Source organism: Prunus avium, chromosome 8, assembly GCF_965620075.1.
Source record: "Prunus avium chromosome 8, drPruAviu1.hap1.1, whole genome shotgun sequence".
NCBI classification, from domain to species: Eukaryota; Viridiplantae; Streptophyta; class Magnoliopsida; order Rosales; family Rosaceae; genus Prunus; species Prunus avium.
This window is the reverse complement of record NC_142291.1, coordinates 2,723,831-2,743,067: the sequence shown is the minus strand read 5'-3', so window position 1 is coordinate 2,743,067 and position 19,237 is coordinate 2,723,831. Positions and strand designations below refer to the sequence as shown.

The 19,237-nt window shown below is 37.8% G+C and overlaps 1 protein-coding gene across 1 annotated transcript; it reads left to right on the top strand.

Moving 5' to 3' along the window:
* Nucleotides 1-4,963: 4,963 nt before the first annotated feature.
* LOC110764078 (uncharacterized) lies at nucleotides 4,964-7,030 on the top strand (the record flags this gene model as incomplete). Its single annotated transcript, XM_088245365.1, has 6 exons — nucleotides 4,964-5,167; nucleotides 5,279-5,949; nucleotides 6,034-6,118; nucleotides 6,190-6,285; nucleotides 6,384-6,790; nucleotides 6,886-7,030. Coding segments are annotated over 6 exons (1,608 nt in total), but the record flags the coding sequence as incomplete, so codon positions are not given.
* Between the last annotated feature and the right edge of the window lie 12,207 nt (nucleotides 7,031-19,237).

Here is a 19,237-nt window from a genome sequence, read left to right as displayed (position 1 = left end):
CAGGATCTTGGAAATAACTTTGTAGAGAGTGCAGCATAGACTTATAGGCCGAAATTGGATCATAGAGGTAGGATTATCCACTTTAGGCATCAGAGTAATCAAGGTGGAATTAAGACCTTCAGGAATCCTACACTCCCTGAAGCCTTGGTCGACCAACTTAAAGATATCATTAGCGCAAATATTCCAGTGCTTCTGAAAAAAACAAGCTGGAAACCCATCTCTTCCTGGAGCTTTAGTCCCCCCAATGCTAAAGAGACTCGCCTTAACTTCTTCCATATCAACTGTAGTTACCAAGGAAGCCAACTCTCCAGCATCAATAAAGGGAAAGAGATTAGGGATTGCAAACCTGCAGGTTGGCACATGAGCAGGAGAAAACAAATCAGAAAAATAGCGCATAGCCAAATTTTTAATACCATCAGCCTCTTCCACCCAAACGCCAGCATCAGTCTTGAGTCTGTCAATTTTATTCTTTCTCCTTCTAATAATGGTAGACATGTGGAAGAACTTGGTATTACGGTCGCCCTCTTGAAGCCACTTCACCCTAGATTTTTGGTGCCAAAAAATAGCTTCCTGGTCCAGGATACCATTAAACTCTTCAATAAGCACAGTTTCCAAATTGTTAAGAAAAACGTTAGGCCCTTGGCAAAGGGCCTTTTGAATCCCCGCCAACCGAGCTAAAATTCTAGCTTTTTTTTGTTTGATATGACCAAAGACAGAGCGGTTCCAATGCTTGAGGGGCTCCACTAAGGCACAAGATTTCTCCAAAGCAGAGCCAGAGGAGAGCTCCCAGAGTTGAGCAATAAACTCTTGGAACTCCTCATGTTTCAACCACATTGCCTCAAATCTGAACGGCCTTTTAAAGCGTGAACAGGCAAATTGAGACTGAAGGCAGATTTTGATAGGAGTGTGATCAGATTTCGTCCTTGGCAGGTGGATAACGTGAGCATCATGAAAGAGGCCTCTCCACTGAATATTGCAAATAGAACGATCAAGCCTTTCAAAAATCCTCTTATTAGTCCAAGTATAATTAGGTCCAGAGAAACCTAAGTCACACATCGCATACTGGTCAAACCAAGTTTTGAAGCCTTTCAACCGATTGATAGGATTACCTCCTAATTTATCACTGCTACTCAACATATCATTAAAGTCTCCAGCTAGCATCCATGGTAGATTATGGCAACCAGCTACAAAGGAGAGGTACTCCCAAAGTTTTGCCCTTTTGACCCCACAAGGTTTAGCATAAATGGCTGTAAAAATCCAAGGAGTTCTGTTCGGCCAAGAAATACAGGCAGAAATGGCCTGATCATGTGTACCAAGGATCTCCACATTAACTCTACTGTCATCCCACATTAGCCACAAGCCCCCAGAAAAACCAATAGGATCAACAATTTCAAAGCTCGGAAACCCAAGAGATTTAACCATAGAAATAGCTTTCAACCCACTGATGCGAGGCTCACAAATAAACAAAATCTCCATGTGGTGGCTCCTAATCAAGTCTTTCATAGTAGTTCTAAACTTGGTACAAGCTGCACCTCTAGCATTCCAACATAAAATCGACATAAAAAATTATGGGGGAAAAGGAAGGGACCTGCAGGGCCAAGCCCTTAGGTTTCAAGAATTGTACCTCCAGTAACATTAGAGGTACTATTATTTGGGGCCTCATGGGGAGGGTCCATATGGTCTTCAACAAGGTCCATGTTGTCTGCTGGGATCAAACCACCTTGGTTAGGTTGAATCACAGAGTCCACATCAATAGTGGGGTCAAGCACCTCCTCAGGAATAGTATTATCCCCCCTTATATTAGGGGGGTTGGTGCCCAAAGTGATAAGCACCCGTAGCATTGTAAGCATTTTGGCCATTAACCTAAAAGGCTAGTTGTTCATTGAGAGAAATTGGCTTAGAATTTAACTTTCCATCAGCCACCAATTTTCCTTTATGAGCAACGACTGCAGGGGTGGACTTACTTGGTCCACCTACCTTACCAAAGACACTCTGAACTTTGAAGTTCTCCTTGCTAGACTTATTGGATATATCATTCAACACAGGACGAGCATTAGTGTTGCTAGACTTAGATTTAGTCCAGAGTTTTTTCCCCCTGTCCTCACCTTCTTTAGATGTGCCAACATGGTTGGGCCCAAACTGATTAGTCTTACCAGTACCAGACCCTCCATTTCTATCAAAGTCTTCATTCACTTTTCTTAGGCCGATTCTATAGTGAGTGGAAACTTATAAGTGTTAAGTTATAAGGGGTTCACTTTATAGCCATCAGATCAATCTAAGGGCTAGGGAGAATTGAGATAAAGTTTTGCAATCGGGTAGGTGAGGAACCCAAACCCGAATTTAATATCCAGCATTGAAGTTGGTTCGAAAAATTAAAAAAAGAGGCAAGTTCGAAGTTTGAACAGAAAAAACCCATCGCTCTAAAACCCATAGCTCTGAGAAACCGCTAAGCTCTGAGAAAAGGTTGAAGGCAACTGTTAATGACGGTTGAAGGCAACGGTAAACGATGGTTGAAGGCAACGGTTGAACGCAACTCCTTTCTCTAAACCCTTAAAAAGTATTTATTTTGAGTGGAAGGGGCAAAGGCGTGGATTCCGAAACAGTGAAGAGGCGAAGCAGTGGAAGGGGAAGGAGAGAATCCGTAGTCGTTGGAAGTGATAGGTTCCATTTGTGTTGCAAAGCTGCACAAAGACCCCGCACAGACACCTTGCGATTGTTCAATAACCAGCATTTGGTGAGTAATTTATGGAATTTGTGTTTAGGGTTAGAGTAAAGGTTTTCCCCAATTTGTACCATCAATGTTGTTGGATTTGGCATCTCTTCCTTGTGCTTCACTTGCATGTTAATTTTTGCTTGTGTATATGTTAAAAAATGAATGAAAATCAAGTCAATAACATATCAATAACATATCAATAACATATCAATAATGATATGAATAAGATAATGGTGTTGAATTGGAGGAGACCCTCAAGTCAATAACATGTTAATAACATGTCAATAACATATCTCTGGCGCTAGAATATATATATTTTTTGAAATAAATATTATTTCCCTTGTTGCTAAATTTGCCTGTGAAAAATGAGAAGATATAATAATAAAGTCATGAATAAAAGTGCAAAGCATTTGAAATGAAGGTTGATCCATGACCATAGTGGCTGACTGAAGAAAAAGCTAGAAAGAAAGAAGGATGTGGCAATGGCTTAGCAAGCAGATAGCAGAGCAGATGCTTTGCTTTGCTTCCTTCCACTATCTTTCTTATTTATTTATTTATTTTGTGTTGTGTATGAGATGACAATAATTGTCATGTGTGTGAAGTGCAGAACTTGCCTAGATTGCACTCACACTCACTCATGCATCAACCATTGATTGGAGTTTGTATCCAAAAATAAAACACATGCTATTGGTTGTAATTCACAGAATCATTGCATTAACAGGTATTTGCACAAAATTTGTCATATTGCTTTGATGATGTTAAAGGCTGTGATCAGTAATCCCTATGCGCATGTACTTCATAAAATTTGTAATGTGCCTGGTTGACTAGTTATGTAAATACTAAATACCAATATGATTGTGCAAATACGTGGTGGTAGTATATGTGTTAAGGTTATTTCATCTTGTATTTTAGGAAATGGGATCCAACGTGCAGCTGGTATGGCCAGAGTCAGAGGCATATGCGTCACGGGTGAACAACTGCTCACATGCAAATTCAACCCTAGCTGCAATTCGAGCGAAGTTGAGTGCGGAAAAATTAGAACAATTCAAGACATCATGCTTTGGCCATCTTCTGAATATAGACAAGATTCAGTTTAGCGGGTAGATTGTGCATGGAGTTGTGTTGCGTCGAGTGGCGGGGCAGGGTGTGAAAGACTTGGATGGACTGAGTTTCTTAATAGGGTGCGACGTTGCTCAGTTTACTCGTCAGGATTTCTGTTTGATCTCGGGGCTTCGTTTTGGGGAAGTGCCTGAAGTTTCCAGTGGAGAAAGTGCTGAAATTAGACTTCAGAAAAGATATTTTATAGACGAAGGAATTACATGTAATGCTTTAGAAGAAGCATTTATGAGGTGCAAAGAGAGAGATGACGTCTACAAGCTAGCTCTTGTTTACTTTGCTGAGTTAGTGGTTTTGGGAAGGGACAAGCATTTGAACATCAATGTAAATTACCTGACCCTTGTAGAGGACTTGGATGCGTTCAACAGGTATCCGTGGGGTTCGGTGTCGTTTGACAAAACCCAAGACAGTCTATTTTCTGCACCAACAAAGTATACGAAAAGCTTTGAAAATGAAGAGGGAAGAGAGAAGGGGAAAAGTAAGGTAACGGGAACAAGCCGGAAAAATGAGAAGGGCAAGAAGCATAAGCATGGTGAAGTGCAAAGGGGTGGGTGGAGTTTTAAAGGTTTCATGTATGCTTTCCAGGTACATGGTAATAATGTTCATGTCAGTTATGCTTTGTGAACTTTAAAACTTAAATAATGACTTTTGTCCTGTGAATTGTGTAGATTTGGGTATATGAATTAATTCCTAGAATGGTGGACCTGAATTACTGCAAGGTTGTTGATCCAACAGCTGTCCCGCGTATTTTGCGATGGAGAACGACTACGTCTATGCCCGAGATGAGGAAGTTGAACAATTATTTTTTCCAGAGCAAAGAGGTTTGGTTTGCAGCCCTTGAAACTGTTTATAAGATTCAATGAAATTATAAAGTAGAATGATTGAATATGAATATTGTCTGTATTCTGAAACAGTCAGTTCAGTTGCGGGCGCTACATCCGAGTGAAGAGGAAATGAGACAATCATATTGGAGTTGGCCACAGGATCGCCCTGCTGTTGTCTCGGCAGAGTCAAATCCTTCTTCATGTGCTGATCTTGATGAGTTGAACAAGCTGGTAAGCTTGTTGAGGTCCGAGTTGTTTCAAGTAAAGCGGGAAAATGACGTCCTTGAGTTAAAGGTCATACGGATGGAAAAAACTTTTGGACCACTGTTTAGGTCCTCAGTTTGAGCAGGAAGTAAGGAGGGACCTAGCTTTACTGAAAGAGAGGACGAATCGTTGTGCCATCTCACATCTATTTAAGGGATCTGATGAAATGGATGACAGTGAATGGGATGAAGGGCCAAGTAACAGATATGAGGGAGAGGAAAAGGACGAGGAGGGGATTGAAGGGGGTGAAGTGCAAAGAAAACCAAGTGAGGTAGAGGAAGCGCAAAGGAAAAGAAGAGAGGGAGAGCAAGTGAAAATAAAAAGCAACAAGGGAGAGGAAGCGCAAAGAAAGAGCAGTGAGGGAGAGGAAGTGAAAAGAAAAAGCAATGAGGGAGAGGAACTGCAAAGAAAGAGCAGTGAGGGAGAGGAAAGAAATAGCAGTGAGGGAGAGGAAGTGAAAAGAAAAAGCAATGAGGGAGAAGAACTGCAAAGAAAGAGCAGTGAGGGAGAGGAAGTGAAAAGAAAAAACAGTGAGGGAGAGGAACTGCAAAGAAAAAGCAGTGACGGAGGGGAACTGCAAAGAAAAAGCAGTGATGGAGAGGATCCGCAAAGAAAAAGAAGGGAGGGCAAGGAAGTGAAAAGAAAAAAAAGTGAGGAAAAGGAAGTGCAAATAAAGGAACGTGAGGAAGCGGATGATGAAGTTGTTTTGGTTTGTGATGACATTGGCGAGAGCACGGCGGGGACAACTGTTGAGTTTACTCTCGGGGATATTGATTTGGATCAACCTACAGCTGTGCTATCTGAGTTGAACGTTTGGTTGAATGATAAAGGTAAAGCTGTGGAACAAGGGGTCCAATTACGAAAGAGAAAGAGGATTATTCCTATGTGGAAGATCATTGAAGCTAGTGAATTGGTGAAAAAAACTGTGCCAGAGACAACCCGACTTCGGATGTTAGACCCAATGAAGGCGATTCCGCATGATGATATGGTGAAATTGCTGAAACTTTGTTGGGAATGGCGCCATAACCCAAAGTAAGTCCCTTGTTTTTTGAGATAGAAGGCATTAGTGTATATATTTTTAAATTGTTGTGATCTAAAACTTTGTTATATTCACAGTTTAGTGATGCAATTTGGCCACGTGGAAGCTGAGATTGAATTCTTCGCTTCCCTCGTAAAAGCTGACGGTTGGCTGACAGGAGATGTAAGTTTAATTGATTATGCATTTGTTTTAATGTACATAGATTATGAGATTGACCAGAAAAACATGTGCAGCACATTGATTTGGGGTTGTATCTCATCCGGAAGCGACAACAAGATTTGGAGGTTGTAGAAATATCGAACTGGACAACGACCGATGTATTTTTCATGGTATGTCATAGGGCTTGACCAAGTGCAGTTAATAATTACAAATTATCCATACTTGCTTTGTGGAGGTGTTTAACCATTGATTGTTTTCTATTTCACAGAATCACATCCATACTTGCTTTGCGGATAATAAAAGAAAGAAAGAGCAGGCTGGGTGGAAAATTAGAAACAGTTTAGTGAACGTTGTAAATGGCAAGGTTCCGGCGTGTGGGGTGGATTGGCAGAACGTGTATAAGGTGTATGCCCCTTGTATGTTGACGAAGCATAAGCATTGGGTGGCTCTAATGATTGATCTGGTTAAGTGTGAAATCGCAGTGTACGATTCAATGGTTTCACTTATTCCAGATGAGATGTTAAAGGAAGAACTCGCCCCGCTTTCAATTACGATTCCAAATCTTCTCAACTCCATCGACTTTTATGAAGAAGGTGTTTACGCAAACAACTGCAGCAGAGATTGGTGGTGTCCATGGCCAATAGAACGTGTGGATGTTCCACAACAATCTAATCAGTGAGCACAACTTTTTCTTTAATTTTATTACTTGAAATTGTCAATTACGTTACAATGTCATTACTTGAATTGATCGAGTTCTTGATTTGCTTCAGAGGCGATTGTGGCATGTTCGTGTTGAAGTACATTGAGCTTTTGAGCGCTGAGATTTCGTTAGCTACTTGCACCACGCAGAACATGCCCTTTTTCCGGTTGAAGTTGGCTGCAGAGATATTACAGGGAGATGCTTACATGCCATGATAGTGGTTGAAATGGGTTCAGGTACGTGATGATTAAATTGGTTTTGGAAATCTCCAATTTGAAAGTCATGTAAATACACAATACAGATCCATGGCTCCTTTTCGAATTCTACCTCTGCTCCTCAATTCTTCTTCGTCTTTCTCAATCTTAGTGTATTTTTGTACATAATTTTAAGTTTAAGTTATTGGACAACAATTAGAACCAAAATATTATTATAGCGGATGCATGCTTTCATTTTGATTAGTGTGATACTACGCTACGTTTATTCTCATATTGGGCTAAATGTATATGGTAGCTAGATGCAGAGCATAGACAGAAAAATGAAGAATCTGAAATGGAGATGCAGAGGCTTAGTGAGGAGAAAAGTAAATGGATCTGTAAATCTAGTGCACGTGGGCAAATGTAAATGGATAGGCATATGCGTTTTTGAAGTTAGGCACATGCCATTCCCATACATAGAATGTGCATCTGGAGTGTAAAGTTTTTTTGGATTTAATGAAACAAACATCTTTGTAATATTGCCCTAACTCCTTCACGACATTTACATAACCTTAACCAAACTGCATTGAATTGGGATTGGAAGACTGCATATGTGAACAATGACTGATGGCTTTTTAAAGTGTATTACATTATTGCAAAGTAATATGTCATTATTTATCCAAGCCACCATTCCAAATATCAGATCCCAATCTTTAAGCCGTTCACCATGCCTTAACTTAATCGCAATGGGTTGCGTGTGTATTGATTGTAATTCTGTAAGGGAAATAGGCGGCTATGCCCTCGCCTCCAATGTTTTATTCAACCATGCCCTCTTTATAGAAACACATGCGATATACATGCAGTAAACCTTCAGTAAACATTCAGTAAACCGTCAATAAACCTTAATAAAACTTCAATAAACATTTCCCATCTGCAATGCTATAAAAACTTCCTATTGGTTCCGTACCGCCCATCGGGTTTGAATCCCTCTTTCCTTTATAATCGGTTAATAAATTCGTTGATTTTCTTTATTTTATTGGTCTTGGGCAGCTCAGTAGCATAAAAGTAATGTATATTGGTGCATCTATATTGCTTGTCTATTGCGTCTATATTGCTTGTCTATTGAGTGCATAGCGTACATTTATTGCGTGTGTATTGATTGTTTATTGCTTACGAAGGAAATAAACAACAATACACAGGCAACAGACAAGCAATATACACGCAATACACATGCAATCTATACGCAATAGACATGCAATATACATCAGTCCCTAATTTCATCATCCATAAGGGAGTCATATCGATTAGGAAATTCTACTGAATAGTTGTTCTTCCTACTAATAAACAATCAATAAACCTTCAATAAACATTCAATATCGGACACTAACATGCGAAATACATGCAGTAAACAATCAATAAACCTTCATTAGACATCCAATATCCGATAAATAACATGCGATACAGATGCAGTAAACAATCAATAAACCTTCAATAAACATCCAATATCCGATAAATAACATGCGATACACATACAGTACACAATCAATAAACCTTCAATAAACATCCAATATCCGATAAATAACATGCGATACACATGCAGTAAACAATCAATAAACCTTCAATATACATCCAATATCCGAGCAATAACATGCGATATACATACAGTAAACAATCAATAAACCTTCAATATACATCCAATATCCGAGCAATAACATGCGATATACATACAGTAAACAATCAATAAACCTTCAATAAACATCCAATATCCGCGTTATAACATGCGATATACATGCAGTAAACAATCAATAAACCTTTAGTATACGCCAATAAACAATCTACCTATTTCAAGAACAATAATTTAAACTCAATGCCAATCCACCTATTTCAAGAACAAATATTACAAAATGGGTTTGAAAACTCATTGGTGGTGCGTGCAACATGTCTTTCTGGGGAGAACTTTTACAATCCTTGAAACTGTGCACTTAATTGGTCATTAAAAGAACAAATAATATTAAAATTGATAACAGTAATAAAACTAATACCAAGTCCTTAATGGACTTCAGCATATTCAGCACCGTAGCATCATACGTGTCATCTGGCTGTTCTGCTTGAGCGGAAGTTACATCAACCCATTCAAATCCATTGCAACTGGTGGCTCCCTAATTGCAGGCATCATATATGCAAAATAATTGTGTCAGAGTTAGACCAAGGTTTTTTTCACCCACATACATATTCTGGAAATGAAAACTTACATAGGAGGTTATGCACTTCCAAAATGGCTTCCCTCGATTTTTTTCTGATTTTGAAACCCGAAGCACCATTGCAGCTCCACAGTACGGACACCTCTTTGTTTGAGCAGGAGATGAAGATGAAGACATGTTGAATCTTCTCACTTGTACCTTTTCTCACTCAAATCTTCTCACTGAAACCTCTTCGGACTCATACCTTCTCACTCAGATCTTCTCACTCAAACCTCTTCGGACTCAGAGCTCTCTCATCTCTGCCCAAATGCGATTATATCCTCTTTTCTGTCTGTGGGTGGATTGGGCATGCTTTCGACACATGTACCGTCAGATATGGGGCACCGTTTACCCCATAAATCAATATAATATTTAACTACCAAAACCCAATATGAAAATTGAGGGAAAACTGCCCTAAACCCTATATTATTTTCATTATATTTCATTAAACCAACTAGTTGGATAAACATCCATCACATTTTAATAACATTACTACTATATTTCGGTGTGGGAAAATGAAAAGTTATGTGATGGGACGTTCTGTGACTAGTCAGTAATCCGTCACATTTGTTTCATTGACATAAAAATGGCGGGAAAATCCTAAAAATGGTTATGCATATAGGTTCTTAATTTACTTTTTGACTGTCTGACTTTGCATTTCGATGACATTTTCCTTCTCTTCTGTTTTTCTCTAGTTTTAGGGTGTTGGTTCAGTTTCTTTAAAAAGGGTCAACTGAGAAAAACCTCAAGTGGAAACACATTTTCCAAACGGTACAACAAACACACCCTATAACAGAACCAAAACCCCATCTATTCTCATTTCTCCCCTCTTCCACTCCTCAAATCGTTCCATTCCAAAAAAATAGAAACACATGAATTCCAAATATTTCACTACAGTCGGAGGAAAGAGAAGGAAGCATATCCATTTGGAGATGCCCCAAGCCTTCATCCCGGAGTTGGCTTGGTTTAAAGTGATGTTATACGTGGCAACCCAATCTTCGGAAGATCTCTTCCGTATGGCATCTGTGTGCCCATTATTCCGGACGTTGGCAAACACTCCACAAGTGTGGAACACCATTTCAATGGCTAAGTACCCAGACCATCCTAGCTGGTACCATGCTAATCCTGCGGTCCAGCTTTTCTTGCAACAATGCAGAGCTTGCGAGAACCCTGAGTCGATATTTAGAGAGGCGTTCGAAGTGTTTTTCATGCATGGTAACGTGGAAGCGTTGTATGGGATGCGCATCGCAGCCACGGCAGGCCATATGGAAGCGGCATATATAGTTGGACTTCTTGGCATGTCTGGAATTGGTCAGTCAAAAGAGGATGCATTAGAATTTTTGTGTTCTTTGAATCAACGTAACAACATTGATATGAAAGGAACCAGGGATGCTTTGAGACGAAGATTAAGCCGAGTTTGGAATGTTGCAAGACATATCGTAGATATGTTTTACTATGGGAAGATTAAGTTCAATCATTGCAGCGCTTGTAACAACAACGAATGGTGTTTTGTTATTGAAGGCTGGCCTACTAAAGCAAAGATAAATCCTTCGTTCTGGACTTGTTGCAATCGATGCAAATGGCACCGTGAGAGTGTTTTTTGGTTCAAGGTAATGCGTGTGTATGTTGTGCCAGGGAATCCATACCCTTATAATTAGTTGTAGTATGTGTTTAAGGTTTATGCTTTCTGGACTTGCTTCTCTTCAGTTCTACGTTGGCTGGCTACGTTGGCCAAATGTTGGGTTTTAATGTATTTTGTCTGGTGTTTGTGCAGTCATAAACCGTTTTATATATAAATCTACGTATATATATTTGTATACTTGAATGCTTACTGACATCAGAGATGGGTAATATGACATTTTACTGACATAGATATTTTGCCCAACTACAATCTTAATATTTGGTAAACGAAAAGGCGTGCATGGAGTGAGCTGTCTGTTCACCAGTGCTTGGAAAAGACATTTTTCCACTTATCATATCCTAAACTAATTTTTTTCTGATGCCATACAATGGTTGACATGTATTTTTTTCATTTACTTTTTCAAAACATCCCTTAACCCTAATAAAAATTAGAAGTTAAGAAATTGAAGAAGAGAGAAACTAATTGGCACCTGAAATGGTCTTTTCGCATAACAAAATTACAAAAAAAAAAAATTTAGGGTCAATAAAATTAATAAATATAGAAGGTAAAAAGTCATATAACAATAATTTAGGGTAAAGAACAATATCATAATAATTTAGCGTCACCACGAAACGGGGAATTCAGTAAGAAAGATGAAGCCTCAATGAATTCGTAGCAATTTTCGGAAGTGTTTTTTTTTTTTTTTATTTATCATTTTTGTGTTTTTAGTTATGAATTTTGTAAGGCAAAACAATAAAATAAGAATTTAGGGTAAAAAGCAAAAATGTTTGGTTGCAACTGACGTACACTTGTGCAAGTGGTGAAAGGTATGCACTGAGATCGCGCCATGTGTCAACTTGCGATTATTTGGGGTTTTTTAGTGCAAACAACTTGAACAAATTGTAATAAATAGTCGGAAAATCGTAAAAATGCCCCGAAAATTACTCCGGCCTCCTTGTGACGTTATAAAACTAGAGGAACCTATAAAGCATCCATTTCGCAATGAAAAAATCCAAATTGTTTCAGAGAACTGACTTTCCTCTTAACCCTAAGTATATATGTTTGTTCACTTTAACAAGTATATTTCCTTAATATTCGTTATATAATTTGTAATAAGACAAGAAATAGTTTCCTTTCAAATATAAGGATGTAACATAATCTGTTTTTGTTTTGTTATAATAATGTACATATATAATAATTGCACACTGCTTTGAAGCCATCATTGCAACTGCGCCTAGAGCTTTGAACACGTCAGAGGTATTCAATAAGTAGTCCATATGCAACTGCTTCTAGAGTTATGAACCGTCACAGGTATTCAATAAGCAGTCCATCGGGAATCAGTACAAAATATCCATCATGTCCAATCACATAAAATAATGCCATACTTTTTTGAAAAACCTCACACCACTCAAGCAATTTAAAAATATTAGTGAATATTTGTCCTAGTCTATATAAGTGATTATATATTCACTCTGCATTTTTTTCACAGTATATGTTAACTTTGAGGGATTCCACAAACATATAATATAAAGGAAGAAAACAATAGTAGGAGATGAACCAGTACAAAAAAACAATAACATAACCTTGTCACAAACGCACTCACAAATGCTTTTCCATAAACCTTGCCCTAACATATAATAAATAAAGGCAACATTGCATATGATGCAACCATGTCCAAATCTGATACGTGATCACACAAAAATGGACATGGCAGCAACATATGACTGAAGTAGATGGCCACGTTGCATCACGTGTTCTCATCATTAAAGACATCAAAATATGAAGGTTGAAATCTTCCATAATAGTAAGCATCAAAATAGGTTTGAAGCAGAGTTGAACGAAAATTCCAATTCCACTGATTTGCCTCTGCTCAAACACGATAACCAAAATGGTTACTTCCCTTGGTGAGTATATTTGTTAACGTCGGAAAAGGTAATAGATGACCAATCAAACCCGGGTACGACGAGTTTTGCATAGGACCGGAAGTAGTCGAATCCAGCTTGCATCACACGCTTCTTTGACTCCACTGCATTAGATGAGTTCTTGTATTTTTGAACAGCTACACTCCGAAGTCGTTTGTGTCTACGCTTCATGCGCTGCAACTTCGCCCTATCCAGATTGGCCTGCCTTTTGTCATCTTCAATTTGGCCTTCAACAAATTCCAAACGTGCCCTTGCCCTTTGGATTTCATCACCAAGATGAAGATGCCTCTCCTTCCAGAATCCAAGAACCCTTTCAGACTCAAAACTTCCAACAAAATGGTCATTCTGTCTAGGAATGTGACACTGCTTGTCTGGTGACTCACTTGCGTGTCGAAGGCGGTCTTTGTTTGGAGGGGTGTTTATTATGTTGACATCAAACTTGGTTAGTAAATCCATTCTATGGAGGGAGAGAGTTTCAGTCGATGGAGAGAGATTCGGTGGAGGAGTCAGTTTTTCGTGGAGGGAGAGTTTCTATGAAGGATGTGATAGTAATACCAATAAAAAGGTTCCCGCCAAAAAATATTTGGTTGACAATGTATAAATTAATTTTTTGTCTGATACAATTTAAGTTTAATCCTAACCACTGTGGTTGGGTTCACTAACTAGATGTCACTTCCATTGAGTTTCTTTCAACCACTGACAGTGGTGTAATGAGGTTGACATGCTTGAAAAGCAAAACCTGACACCTCTTTTTAAAAATTGGAATAAAGTACATATGTTGACTACACGCAAGCTTTAGTATGTTGGTCTATAAAGCTATGTCCCCTTCCTCAAACGAAATTGCATATGCAATCCTCATCCTCTAAAAACAAATAGGATTATTCAAGCATGTCATCCTCTTCAGGCGCCAACAACACAGTCGAATATGAAAAATTGGAGTTGCAAGCTCCATTTCCACGTTGTACTCGCCGACCCCTTCCATTTTCAACATCATTTGGGAGTGAGGGGGACTCCGATGATCCATTAGAAGCAATACATGCAGTCAGTAGCAAGCTAGATTATAATTCCAGACTGATCAATTCGTGGCACGAGAAATGTGTTGAAGACGAGGCCATTCTGGCTGATCTTAACATTAGAGTTAACAAAGCGTTCTCCCAAAAGAACAAGTACTTGAAGTTGAGTCATACAAGGAAGTTGAAAGCAGAGGAGTTGGATACAGTAATGAATGATGAAATTAAAGGTTGTTTGATGAACCATATGCGATGCGAAGAGCACCATAGTGAACTGGAGATGGCATTCAACGAAGGATTCGAAAATTTCCGAGCATTTGCGGCAACTACTCATACAAGTTATAATTGGGACTATGTATCCCCTGATGCTGTGAGAGAGATACTAGACGATGGTGGTGACATGAGTGAGCATAAGCACGTCAAAGCTGCTCGGAAGAAGCCGACCAATACGACTGACTAATTGCGGCTACGGATGTTCAGTTGGTTGGGGTCATCGTGGTATTGCTAACAGGGACCAAATAATATGCTTTGCAATGTAAAACTATCTTATGGGACCATTATGTCGGTCGTCAGTAATTCGTCAATTTTGTATGAATGAATGAAATGTTTGGATGCAGTAAATTAAGCTATACAAATAATGGGTTATTCATGGACTTTTTTATGATGTTATACAATACTTGGAATGTAATTTGTTCTTTTTATTTTTCAAAACATCCCTTCACCCTAATAAAGGAAAAAAAATTAACAAATTGAAGAAGAGAGAAACTGATTAACACCAGAAATGGTCTATTCTCACTCAAAATAACAATAAAAATAATAATTTCGAGTAAATATAATTAACAAATGTACAGGCTAAAAAGTAATATAATAATAATGTAGGGTAAATAATAATAAAATACTAATATAGCGTAACCATGAAACAGGGAATTCAGTAAGGAAGATGAAGTGTCAATGAGTTCGTATCAATTTTCGGAACATTTTTATCATTTTTGTGTATTTAGTTATGAATTTCATAAGAAAAAACAATAAAATAAGAATTTAGGGTAAAAACCAAGGATGTGGCCATGTGTATTGACGTACACTTGTGCAAGTGGTGAAAGGTGATGCGCTCAGATCGCGTCAGGTGTCATCTTGCAATTATTTTGGCTTTTTTTAGTGCAAAAATCTTGAAAAAAGTTAAATAAATTGTAGGAAAATTGGAAAAATGCCCCGAAAATTACTCCGGCCTCCTTGTGACGTTATACAACTGGGGGAAGCTAGAAATCATCAATTTCATAAAGAAAAAATTTGAATGCCTTTAGATAACTCACTTTCCTCTTAACCCTAGATATATATGTTGTTAACTTTAACCTAGATAACCTACATCAACAAGCATCTCCCGTGAATGCTCGAAATTGTCTTTTAAAATGAATAACCATGAAACGGGGAATTCAGTAAGGAAGATGAAGTGTCAATGAGTTCGTATCAATTTTCGGAATATTTTTATCATTTTTGTGTATTTAGTTATGAATTTCATAAGAAAAAACAATAAAATAAGAATTTAGGGTAAAAACCAAGGATGTGGCCATGTGTATTGACGTACACTTGTGCAAGTGGTGAAAGGTGATGCGCTCAGATCGCGCCAGGTGTCATCTTGCGATTATTTTGGCTTTTTTTAGTGCAAAAATCTTGAAAAAAGTTAAATAAATTGTAGGAAAATTGGAAAAATGCCCCGAAAATTACTCCGGCCTCCTTGTGACGTTATACAACTGGGGGAAGCTAGAAATCATCAATTTCATAAAGAAAAAATTTGAATGCCTTTAGATAACTCACTTTCCTCTTAACCCTAGCTATATATGTTGTTAACTTTAACCTAGATAACCTACATCAACAAGCATCTCCCGTGAATGCTCGAAATTGTCTTTTAAAATGAATAACCATGAAACGGGGAATTCAGTAAGGAAGATGAAGTGTCAATGAGTTCGTATCAATTTTCGGAACATTTTTATCATTTTTGTGTATTTAGTTATGAATTTCATAAGAAAAAACAATAAAATAAGAATTTAGGGTAAAAACCAAGGATGTGGCCATGTGTATTGACGTACACTTGTGCAAGTGGTGAAAGGTGATGCGCTCAGATCGCGCCAGGTGTCATCTTGCGATTATTTTGGCTTTTTTTAGTGCAAAAATCTTGAAAAAAGTTAAATAAATAGTAGGAAAATTGGAAAAATGCCCCGAAAATTACTCCGGCCTCCTTGTGACGTTATACAACTAGGGGAAGCTAGAAATCATCAATTTCATAAAGAAAAAATTTGAATGCCTTTAGATAACTCACTTTCCTCTTAACCCTAGCTATATATTTTGCAACAACCAACATCACAAGTATATTTCCCTAATATTAATTATCTAAGTTTTAATAATACAATAATTAGTTTCCTTTCATATAAAAGGCTGTAAACGTATCTGTTTTGTTATAATAATCCACATATATAATAATTGGACAATGCTCTAAAGCCATCATGGGTGCGTGCATCTAGATCTTTGAACACGTCAACGCTATTCAATAAGTTGTCAATATGGCTCCGTCTTGGGTTCGTAGTAAATATCTCTATCATGTCAAATCACATCGTTCGATGGCCTGACACCAGTCAAGCAATTTTGAAATAGTACTGAATATTTGTCCTAGTCTATATGAGTGATTAGAACTTCACACAATATTTTATTTTTCACAGTATATGTTGCTTTGAGGGATTCCCTAAACATATAATATAAAGAAAGATAGAAAAAGTGTGACATGAAACAGTACAAACAACAACATATAACTGGGACAAATTAGAAGTATATTTCCTTAATGTTCATTATCTAATTTATAATAACACAAGTATTACTTTCATTTGCTTCATATATAATTATTGGGACTATGTATTGCAATTCCTTGTGTCTAAAATTGTATTTTGAAAAAACTGAAATATTATTCAATACGTTGTCAATATCACCACGCGTTGGGAATCAGTAAAGTCGCATTATCATGTCCCTTCACATTAAACAGATGGCGTACTTTTTTGAAAAAATTGACACGTCAGTCATAAGTAACACTCTCCTTATTCACTTTACATGCCAATGTGCTATACATTCTTTGGTGAATGATTTATGGGTTATTTATATAACAAAATATTACAAATATTGCTGAATATTTATTTCGTCTATATGAGTGGGGACACGAGTGACCATAAGCACGTGCAAGCTGCTCGGAAAAAGCTGACCCATACGACCGAGTGAATATGGCTACCATTGTTCAGTTGGTTGGGGTGATCGTGATATTGCTAAGAGGGAGCACATAAAATGCTTTGCAATGTAATTTTCTTGTGTGTGCGAAATTACGAGTAGTTGAAATGTTGGTGTACACTTTAATATTCTCCAAGCATTCGAAATGTGATTAGCTGCAATGTACTTATCATGCATAGAAGATGTTGTATTGTAGTTTGTATTTTACACGCTGATTTCTAATCATTGTGTTCCAACATAGTGCAAATTTCAAGTATCCTTCAGGTACGAATGTTTACAAAATCGTGCACCAATATTGCTTCATAGTCAAGGTCAGATCTTAATAACCAGTCAAGCACTAGAACATAACATTAGGAAAAATTGGTTGCTGCTGTAAATGATTAGTGTTGCTAGAAATGATTCGTGCTGGAAATCATTACTGCTGATGGAAACAACAGCTCCCTGCTGGAAATGCTACATTACCCTGTGATATAATCAATGAATCTGTGTCACTCGTTCATAATTCAGCATAAACTACCCATTGTACATGGTAAAAGTCATTGCTTCTTCACTGATCGGTTCATAATTGTATATCATTTTGTACCCTTCTAGCTTATGATTTGGTTATGTTTTTGAGTTAAACTTGTGCTTTTAATCCTTTTTGTGTTTATCTTTCAGTTCATTGAGCTTTAGGTAATAATGATGGCTTTAGAGAGCATAATTCATGCAATTCAAGCATGTTAAGGCCTAATTTGGATGAATGGATGAAGAGCTTAAAGACAAACTCATTTTGGCTACAGCCCCCTGCCAGTCCAGTTCCGTAGGTCATATTGCAAGCTTTGTTTCAACAACCTACATAGCTCAAATGAGGCCACATTCTTCATGAACGTTGTTCCAATAGGTGTGTACTATAACATATCCAAAATGCAGCCCCATTGGATAAATCTGGAGTCCGTTACCTAGCAAACACAGAACCATGCTCAGGATGGATCTTATCAGCGCGGAAAATGAGTTAGCAATTTGTTTTGGCCTTAACTTCCTCCTCCGACCTTGGATTGGCCCAAATAACATATGGCTGGAAAGAAGACATTCTGAACTTCAATTTCGAGTGCTTAAAGTCCTAATTTGATTAAGAGAAGCCCAAGTTGTAAGCCCTTGAAGTTGCTGGTCATGCTGACCTCAGCATGTGCTGGTTGGATGCTTGGTCATGGTGAGCTAGGTATGAGCTATCATTTCTGGTTGGAAGCTTGGTCATGGTGACATGAAGATGAGCTAGGGCTGCTGGTGGGATCTATTGGTGAAGTGCATCAACCAATTCAAGATTTTCTAATACAAGTGCATCACCCAATTTAGATTTTCTAATACAAGTGCATCAACCATTTCAGATTTTATAAAACAAGTGTTGTATGCATTAGCCATATTGAATTCAGATTTTCACTTCCCCTAGGCCTATAAATAGGGAAGTTCTCTAAGCTTGTAAACACACCCCAAGGGGGGGAGCTCTCAAACACTTCTCTAGAGCTCCCTTCCCTTCTCTCCCTCAAATTCTCTTAGTTACATTTTCTAGTTTTCAATTGTTGTAATGAAATATTTGTGCTGAAATTCTCTTTAACTCTTTCCAAGTTCTACTTTAATTTTCATTGTTATGTAAATTCTTTTCTTTAGTTTCAAGTTTGATTAGTTTCAAAGTTTCAATTATGGTTCATGTTCTTATTCATTATGCTTATAAGTTAATATGCTAGTTTGAATGATTGATCACCATTTAGGCTTGCATGTTAGCTATCTTGGTTTGAATTAAGAGTATACACCATGCTTTAATTCGAATTGAACTATGAATAGGAAGAGTATGTATGGACATTCGACAACAGGGATTAGATACATACTTGGTTGTTTAAAATGTTCTTCTATGCTTAATGGGTTCCTAATGCTTAATTTTAGGTTAGACAACAAATGATCAAATTAGGGAATTAGGAACACAAGGTTATGACCACACACCATGGCTTAATCATACTTTAGCTAGAATCAATCCATTAATCTAAATTGAACTTGGGAACTTATCTGCTTGAGTTAGTTATTTTCTTTCTTTCTTGTTGTATTTATTTCCTTTCTTTTTCATTTCTATTTTGTGTAGGGAAATGAATTGGATCATTCAATCACCAATCCTTGTGGGATCGACCTCGCACTTACATATG